Genomic DNA, 9,106 nt, shown 5'->3' on the forward strand with positions numbered 1-9,106 from the left:
CCAAGATGTCTTTCATCATGGTCTTGATCACAGCAATAGAAACCCAAACACAGGCATCGTGTGCCTGTGGACACAAATCTAGGTTTTTCCCAGGATGAAAGAGAGCTGGAAATGTTTCTTACATAGGTGAGTAATAGTCCTCAGGCAAGTCTGAAGTGGTCACATGATCTCACTCTGCACCCATCTTCAGGGAAACACAAGGTCAGAGATCATATAAGCGCAGTTGGACATAACCCATTTAGGACAGATGGAATATAGAAATAAATGCATCCACAGAACATGGATTCAGTACCATATGCTACTATACACCACACATATATACACATACAGAAAAAAGTCATGGTGAGGGAGAAGGAGTTTCTCAACAGTTATCCACAATGATGAATGTGAAGTGAGATGAAAATACAGAGTCTGATGCAGCAGCTCGGGCTGTCATCTGGGTTTCAGGATTTCTACAGATTCACTGATGATGCAAATGATGGTGACAAGGGACGTGAGACGGAGCAGGCAGGGGCAGAACTCACAGACTGAATGTCATTTATGTATCTGATCATGTGAGAAAACAGGCAAGTACAGGACTAACAACACTGTTGAGAATTTAGCATAAAATACACATCACTGGAACTTTTTCCCATTTTCCTTTCTGTCTTTTCTGACAGGTATTGATTGAGGCATTTGCAGTATTCCTAAGGCATGTTTTGCAATATGACACCGGTGCATCAGAAGATGAGAAGTATAATTGCTCATGCTATTTTTGTATTTCAAATGTTCCTAAATTAATGTTTTGCATGTTTTATTGAGTAAAGTCCTGTGGTGGTATTGTGTTCCCCAAAATATTGTGTACCCTAGTAAACTTATCTGGGGTCAGGGAACAGAAAAGCCACTAGATACTTAGGATAGGCAGTGGTAGCACACGCCTTTAATCCTAGCATTCCAGAGGCAGAAATCCATCTGTTCAAGGATACAGCCAAGCATGGTGACTCACGCCTTTAATCCCAGGGAGTGATGGCTGAAAGCAGAAAGGTATGTAAAGCATGAGGGCCAGAAACTAGCAGCATTTAGCCTGGTTAAGCATTTGGCTGGTTAAGCATTTGGCTGGTTAAGCATTTGGCTGGTTAACCTTTTAGGTTTTGAGCTTCACAGTTCAGCTGAGAGCCATTCAGATATGAGGACACAGGGGCTTCCAGTCTGAGGAAAACAAGATCAGCTGAGAAGTTGTCCAGGTGAGGTTAGCTGTGGCTTGTTCTGTCTCTGTGATCTTCCAGTGTTTACCCCAATACTTGGCTCCAGGTTTTATTTTATGAATAAGACCATTTAAGACTCCTGCTACAAAGTCCCTGAATGATCTATGGGAGTAGTCATACATTATTTTTCCTTCTTATCAATACAGGAAATATCAGTAAATATTTTATGTAATAATGAGGCATTTTGTAATAACTTTGTGGTTAACCTTTGGATTCTCTTCCTAATTATGGTATGGTCACCTCCTCAAACACTATCTTCCAGGCTTCTGAATGTACCCCATAATGCTGACAGACATCCGGCATTCGGGACAACAGTACTGGGGGCTTCTCCCTCCTATCACACTGTCCCAGATCATTCATGGTTCAGGAAGTGTAGCTGGCATTTTTCTTTGGGTCACAAGCCAGCTCCCAAGTAATGACACAGAGACTTCTTATTAATTATGAAAGCTTGGCCTTTAGCTTATGCTTGTCCCACTTGCTCTTATAACTTCATTTTCCCTGTTTCTAGTCATCAGTTTGCCTTGTTGCTTTTACTTTTCCTTCATTCTGTATGTCCTGCTTTCCTGCTTCCTCATGTCTGTCCAGCTGGCCCTTGGCATCTCCCTCTGTCTCTGTCTCCCAGATTCTTCCTCTTGCTTTCTTTGCACTGTACCTCCTGGCTAGTTATTGGCCATTTTATTGCATGAATCAGGTACTTTAGGCAGGCAAGGTAAACAAATGCAACACATCTTTACACAGTTAAACTAATATTCCACAACATAAACAAATGCAAAACATTTTTACATAGTTGAACTAATTTTCCACAACAAGAAATTCCCCAAGTGTTGGCTTCCTGAGGTCACTGGTCAATGGAAAATACCGTTATATCTCCAACTTCTGTTAGCTATGATTCTTTATGTTCAACATATCTCTGTCTTGCGTAAGTTTCAATTCATTACATTTAACATATTGATGAGATCGTGTGTTATCTTTACTACCTGAAATAACTTACAGTTTCACCAACATTGTCACAATTGGCAAGAGTGTAATTTTTCCCTGAAAAAAATTATTGAATTAAAATGTAAGTATGTTATTTCCCCTTCTATCTCATCATTGCAACTTCTCTCTTGTCCCCCTACAGTCCATCTCAAATGTATATTGTATACTTCTGTAATTATTATGTTACACACACACACACACACACAAACACAGCACATAAATAGACATATATGAAAATATATGCATAATGATATAAATATGAATGGCCGATTCTGTTCAGTGTTGCTTGTCTGTATGTTTTGAGGACTGCCCACTTGTTACTGGATGAACAGTGAGTGCTCTCATCCTGGGAACACTAATTCTCCCTCTCTAACAATTCTCAGGTGGCTACACTTGGATGCTTACCCAGCAGACTGCCCCCTGCAGGGGATCTAGTGCCACTGTCACTGTTCAGGGCTTGTTCAGGCAGCCATATTGTTGGGGCATCATGGGTGCAGCTTACCTTCCCTTTCTAGAATGCACAACCTCACAGCGGACTTCCTGGGCCCCTGGCTCTCATAGTCAATATGCCCCCTGTGCAGAGATATTCCCTGAGCTTTATGTGCAGGGATTGTGGTGTAGGGTATCTTTTGGGTCAAAGCACCACAAGACAATAGTTCTCTGAACTTTGTAAGTTTTAGTTTTCTGGAATGTTCTCTGTGCTGCAGAAAGAAGTGCCTTTGATGAGCAGTGACAGCTACACTCCAGTGTAGGTCTAAAGAAAAGTACTTGGAGTTCAGTTAGGAATTATGATGGTTTAGTGGCCTTAGTATGTTCTTCTCTATGATTTAAGACCTATGAAGTTATCAGAGGCAGCTTCCAAGCATTATGTAGGTTCTTGTGTCCACTCTAACTCCCATTAACAGCTGCTGCTAAGGCCAAGATATAAGACACACTGTGGCACCTTTAGGGATATCATGCCATACTGGTCATTGTTGTGGTTCATGGTCATAACAGCTAAGCAGGACTATTTATTGTTTCTCTCCCTTGGCACTTGCAAAGCATGTTCCAGCACTGAGCAAAGTCACCCTTAGGCAGGAGACCATCAGGTCAGATACAGCTCCAATCCCATGACTCTTGTGTCTCCAGGGCATGGTGTAAGAATTTGGGACAACTGAAATATACTCTCCATAAAGAATAACTACATAGAAAAATGTCTTGACGGGTGATGCCTGGGGGGCGCTCACCAACCTAAGACAAAGTGCCTGTGTGTTCTGGGCAGGCATCTCCATGACGGGTAAGGTGACCTGCTGACGTTCCACGCAACCTAAATCAGAAGCTCATTTATTAGTAAAAGGGGGACCTGTAGGGCCATGGGCCCCGTTTTGGGTAACTGTTGCCTTGCTTGCTGACCTTGACCTTGAGATCCTCCCTGTGCTAATTCCCTACTGGGTTCCACCCTCCTGAATGCTTAAGGGAAGTTGCTTGTCTGTGTATCCTACATAATGGGCATTAACAGCTTAGATGCAAGATTGTAAAACATCAGTAGTGAACTTCTGCTCTCCGGGGTTCTCCCATTGTGCTATAAGCCTGTATTTAAGACCTCCTCCCTCCTTCAATAAACAGCATTCGGCATTAAAACAAACAAACAAACAAACAAACAAATAAATGAATACACACACAAACAAACAAAACAAAAACAAAAAAAAGAAAAATATCTTGAAATAAAATGCAAACTTGAGCAGCAATGAGGAGGCCAGCAGATCTTCAAGAAATAGGCAAAATGAAATAATTTGGTGAATAGAACAGCTAGCAATTTCTCAAGGGAAAAGAAATTGAATTATGTAGCTAGAGAGTTTTCTCTCTGGGTCCCACCAAGCCCCGGCAGTCCCATATCCAAACCCACTTATAAAATAAGCATACTGACTCTTATATTATTTAAACTGCTTGGCCATTAGCTCAGGCCTATCATTGTCTAGCTCTTACTCTTATAATTCAGCCCATTTCTATTAATCTATACTTTGCCATGTGCCTCGTGGCTTACTGGTACCTTACATCTTCCTTGTCTTGGTGGTGGCTGTAGGCAGTCTCCCCCTCTGCCTTTCTGTTCCCTCAATTCTCCTCTCTGTTAGTCCCGCCTATACTTCTTGTCTGGCTACTGGCCAATCAGTGTTTTAGTTATACAGGACGATATCCACAGCAGACTTATTTTGCAATCCTCTTTGTAGCCAGCATAGAATCTTACCACCTTTAGAAGTAAGAAAGAGAAAAAGAGATGCCACTCTTTTTTAACTAGGGCAGTGGTTCTCAAAATGTGGGTCAGGATCTCTTTGGCAAACTTTCAAATCCAAAAGTATTTACCTTACAATAAATAACCTTCATAAACGTGCAGTTATGAAGTAGCAGGGAAAATGATTTTATGGTTGAAGTTCAAAACGATATGAGAAACTGTATTAAAGGGTTGCAGCTTTAAGAAAGGTGATTCTGCAGAGCTAGAGGGTGTAGCTAGAGTTTTCCTGCCTGGGTCCACAGTCAGGACAAATCTCTCTCACCCACCAGTCCCACAGCCACTCAGACCCAACCAAGTACACACAGAGACTTATATTGTTTACAAACTGTATGGCCATGGCAGGCTTCTTGCTAACTGTTCTTATATCTTAAATTAACCCATTTCCATAAATCTATACCTTGCCATGTGGCTAATGGCTTACCGGCATCTTCACATGTGGCTTGTCTTGGTGGCAGCTGGCAGTGTCTCTCCCTCAGCCTTCTACTTCCCAGAATTCTTTTCCTCCTTGTCCTGCCTATACTTCCTCCTGCCTTACTACTGGCCAATCAGTGTTTTATTTACTAACCAATCAGAGCAACACATTTGCCATACAGAACATCCCACAGCAAGGGGGTCACCAAGAAGAGGGAAAAATGACCAGACTGGAGAAGGGCCAGAGCCCAGAGAAGATGAAGATGGAAACATAAATTTCTGAGAGAACTTGACCAGTCCCCAAAGCAGAATCAACTGTAAGGATCACTCGCCATAATGGCCAGCACAGCATAGCACCATTCTACATGAGGAAATGTCTGCTGTCCTGAGGCCAATCTCCTGTGAGACACTGTGCATGGAGGGCAGTGTGCCTGTAAACAGGATATCATTTAGTAAAGATTTTACCCAATTCTATTAATGGCAAACATTTCAGGGGCATTTGAAACTGGCAAAATTCACTTTAAATAAAGAAAAATGCAAATTATTCCTGGCCTGAGGGGCTACATGGCCATCCACTAAAAATTGCTAACATTCTCACTATAATTGGGAGGCGAAATCTGTAGTCCACTTGAATAGAGACTGGTCCTAGAGGCAAGGCTAGAACAACAGAATAGACAGAGCAGATACATTAAGAACTGCTGCATCTCCTGTCAGTATCCCTCAAAGATAACTTTTCAGAGATTCAGACAAAACTGAAGACCAGCAGAACATTGGTGGGAAGTAAAAATGATATGCAAAGAGAGGACTGGATTTCTGGCCAGGAACTAAAACACAGTGACTCTCCATTGGAAATCGCTAATCTACTGATTATATAACACAGTGCTTTAAATACACAGCATGCACATCATGAAGTAGCAACTCCTGGATTTTTGTCCCAGGGCTTCACTCACACAACTGTGCTATGAATCAATCACTAATTTTTGCTTCAAGCCACCAAGTTATTCAATTTTATGACACAGAAACTTGGTTAAACCATGAAAAAATGTGGGAGACTAAATATAGTAATGGCTTTGGCCAGGCATGGTGGCTCAGGCCATTAATCCCAGCACTTGGGATGCAGAGGCAGTTCAATCTTTTTGAGTTTGAGGCCACCCTGGTCTTGCTACACACAGAAATTCTGTCTCAAAAAGACCAATAACAATAACAAAAAATATCTGCTTTGGGAACAAGAATTATATAATTATTTTAGTTTCAAGTGTGAGCACTGTGTTTCAGGGAGCTGCATTACGGACTTCTGCTGAAAACTTCTGTAAGCACAATTGCCTTGTTCAGTTTTGTTGTAAACTGATGCACCATGTGATGCACTGTTCTTGATAGCTTCTTGATGTGTGGTAGATAAAAGTGATAAAATAAAGCTTACAAAGAAAAAAAAGAATTATATAATTATTTTAGTTTCAAAATAAGTATGACATGCCTTGCTCTGTACATTGAATGTATAGGTGTATTTGTGGATTTTAATAGTCCATATATTGTCTCTGAGTCTTCTTGAAATCAACACTATGTGGAGTATATCCCATAACGATTTGGCACATGTATTCTCTAGATCTGACTTAATTTCTTATAGGTACTGCAAAGAAGAGATTTGAAAGAGTTGGGCTTGCAACCACATACCTTTCAACTCAAAATATGTTGTTGCATTTGATTATGACTGTGGAGTACACTATGGCAGACACTTTAATAACCAAAGTTGACAATGTAATGAAAATCTGTGCATCAGGGTTTTATTCCTTACATATGTGTTTCACTCCTGTTCAAATCTTTTGCAGTGTCTCTCCATGGCCTCTGACATAATCATATAAATTGATAAACAGTAACTGAATGTCCTCACCCAGCACACCTCCCCTCCAGAGTTTTCCAGATATGACATGTCTAACACAGCAGGGTTCATGCATGAGTTGTAAACACAAGAAACTCCTTCCCTCACACTGACATTAGAATACAATGAAAGAAGCCTGGGAGGAAAGAGACAGGACTGCTCAACAAGGGGACCTGGACTGGACCTATGAAGAGCAGGAACCAACATGAGCACTTTGCTTTACTGGTTGGACATGGCAGTGCCCATGTGAAGGACAGTGAGGAAGTGGTTTTGTTCTGGCTCACTGTAAGAAGCATCTGCACACAGTGGAACCTCTGGAGTAAGGACAGGGGAAGGCATCCCAGCTGCAGCTGCAGAAAAAGACCCAGGAATGTAACCACAGCAGCCACATCAGTCAAGAACTGCAGAATGGAAATGAAGAAATAATGGAGTCTCAGATTAGAATGAAAGGAGCAACCTGGAAGAAATCAGTGAAACCAGAAGAAATCAGCATCAGGTCATAAAAGTGACAAACACAGATTAATATCCAAAAAGAATGAACAATCACTGCATACAGTGATGGATATTCAAGCCAGGCAAAGAGGAATTTTCCCTCACAGAATAAATGAACACAAGTATGTAATCACCAAATTTTAATACCTATAACAAAAGCATGATAGTGAAAAAAGTTTAAATTCCACATAGAATGGGCCACAAAAATTAGGCATATGTAAGAAATATGAAATGGACAATAGAAAGTATTTATCATGTCTATAAAGTATAGTCAAGCGTTTTCTGTCACAGACTCAGATATCCTAGGCATCCTTGAATTTGAAGCAGGGGAGGACCAGAGGTCCAGTCTCCCCTTCACAAATGCAGAGATGACAGGGATGTGCAATACAGTAGACTGGAGTTTCTTTTCTATCACAGGTCTGTTTACTTTAAATCACATGAATACTCACAGGTCTGTGAGTTCTTCCTCACCCTGCTGACCTGACACAAAAGCCTGGCACTGGAACACAAGGCCATGAGAGTTTTTCACCTGTGTCTAGGTGCCCTACTATTAGACAACTCAATAATTTCAATGAAAACATGTTGACACAACCATTTTGGGACAAGCAGACATCAGCACTTTTTTACAATTACTCCGGCCTAAATTAAGGATGGAGGACCTTTCAAAGATTTAAGGAAACCCAGCCATTAAGGTGAAGCTTGGTTGAGCTTCTCTAGTCCCCAATCTGCTTTGCACTGGATCTTTCCCTCCGTATGTCTGCAGAATGTGTGTTCTCTCACCCTAGTCAAAGCTTTTCTATAGCAGCTGATTCTGGTAGATCTGTCTGCTGTGCTCCAGAATTTCCCAAAGGTGAACTGTTGGGACTTAGGATTTTTCCTTTCTTAATTCTTTAGCTGGCAGATAAGAGGAACACGATCAAGACCTCAACATCATTTCACTAGGCCAGCTACAGATTTCAGGAAGGACCGGGCCCCATCGAGATAACTGGCGGTTAGAAAGGTAAACTAAAACCAGTTGAAGTTCAATAATGCATCACGTGGGAGGGAAATCATCAAGGTATCTGGAAAAACATGTTCATAAGGAAATTACTGAGAAATCTGACAGCGTCCATGTGAGAACCGCGCAGCTAGAGAAGCATGCTTCCCCACCAAAGCTGCTCACTGAGCTCCCAGCTCCACCTCAGGAGCAGGCAGTCAGCTGACCGTCATTAGTTTGCAATCCTGGACTTTGCGCACCCATCTACTCTGCGCTACCAGGCAGCTCTCCTGTCCCAGAAGACCAAGACAGGCTCAGGCTGCACGTGAAGTACTAAAAAAACTGTCACTCAGGGCACAGTCCGTATCGCCTTCTCCTCAGACCTGAGGGGCAGCATCAAGTGACCCCGTCCTTTCAGCATAGCACCAAGGCAGTTCTTTAGGTCCTCCCACCCAGCCCAGGTCCGCTCCCTCCAAGACGGACCCCCGCACCCCGCACAGTGCCTGAGTCTGCGCTGCACCCCGGACCAACCTCCATGTCAGAGACGCAGAAGGAATGCAGAGCGGACGGGACTCTCGCCCAACTTTGGGGAAGACTCACGTGTGTGGACTAAACACTAGAAGGCGATTTCCTGGACGGCTCCCTGTGATGTCACAGTCGCCTAGACTACATTTCCCAGAAGTCTGAGCAAAGGAATTCTTGGACTCCTAGTGAGAGGATGTTTTACTCTTCCTGGATTAGTTCTGCTTCCTTCAGGAGAGTTTGGGAGGAAGAAACAGAATCCAGTCGACAGCTGTTAGGCCTGAGAAAAACCAATTGCACGAATGTCTGATTAAAGCAAGCTTCGTTTTACAGGTGCA

The 9,106-nt window shown here is 42.3% G+C and overlaps 1 protein-coding gene across 2 annotated transcripts in view; it reads right to left on the bottom strand.

The window, feature by feature from the left end:
• LOC107399327 (uncharacterized) overlaps window positions 1-8,898 on the bottom strand; it is a 34,258-nt gene extending 25,360 nt beyond the window's left edge. The window contains exon 1 of one of the 2 annotated variants that reach the window (XM_076552261.1): window positions 8,778-8,898. In XM_076552261.1, the coding sequence (XP_076408376.1) occupies window positions 8,778-8,783 (6 nt within the window). In that variant the 5' untranslated portion in view covers window positions 8,784-8,898. The remainder of the gene's footprint in view (window positions 1-8,777) is intronic. The other variant, XM_042261851.2, reaches the window with a different exon arrangement.
• Window positions 8,899-9,106: the final 208 nt, after the last annotated feature.

The sequence above is a fragment of the Peromyscus maniculatus genome, chromosome 15, assembly GCF_049852395.1.
Source record: "Peromyscus maniculatus bairdii isolate BWxNUB_F1_BW_parent chromosome 15, HU_Pman_BW_mat_3.1, whole genome shotgun sequence".
NCBI lineage: Eukaryota > Metazoa > Chordata > Mammalia > Rodentia > Cricetidae > Peromyscus > Peromyscus maniculatus.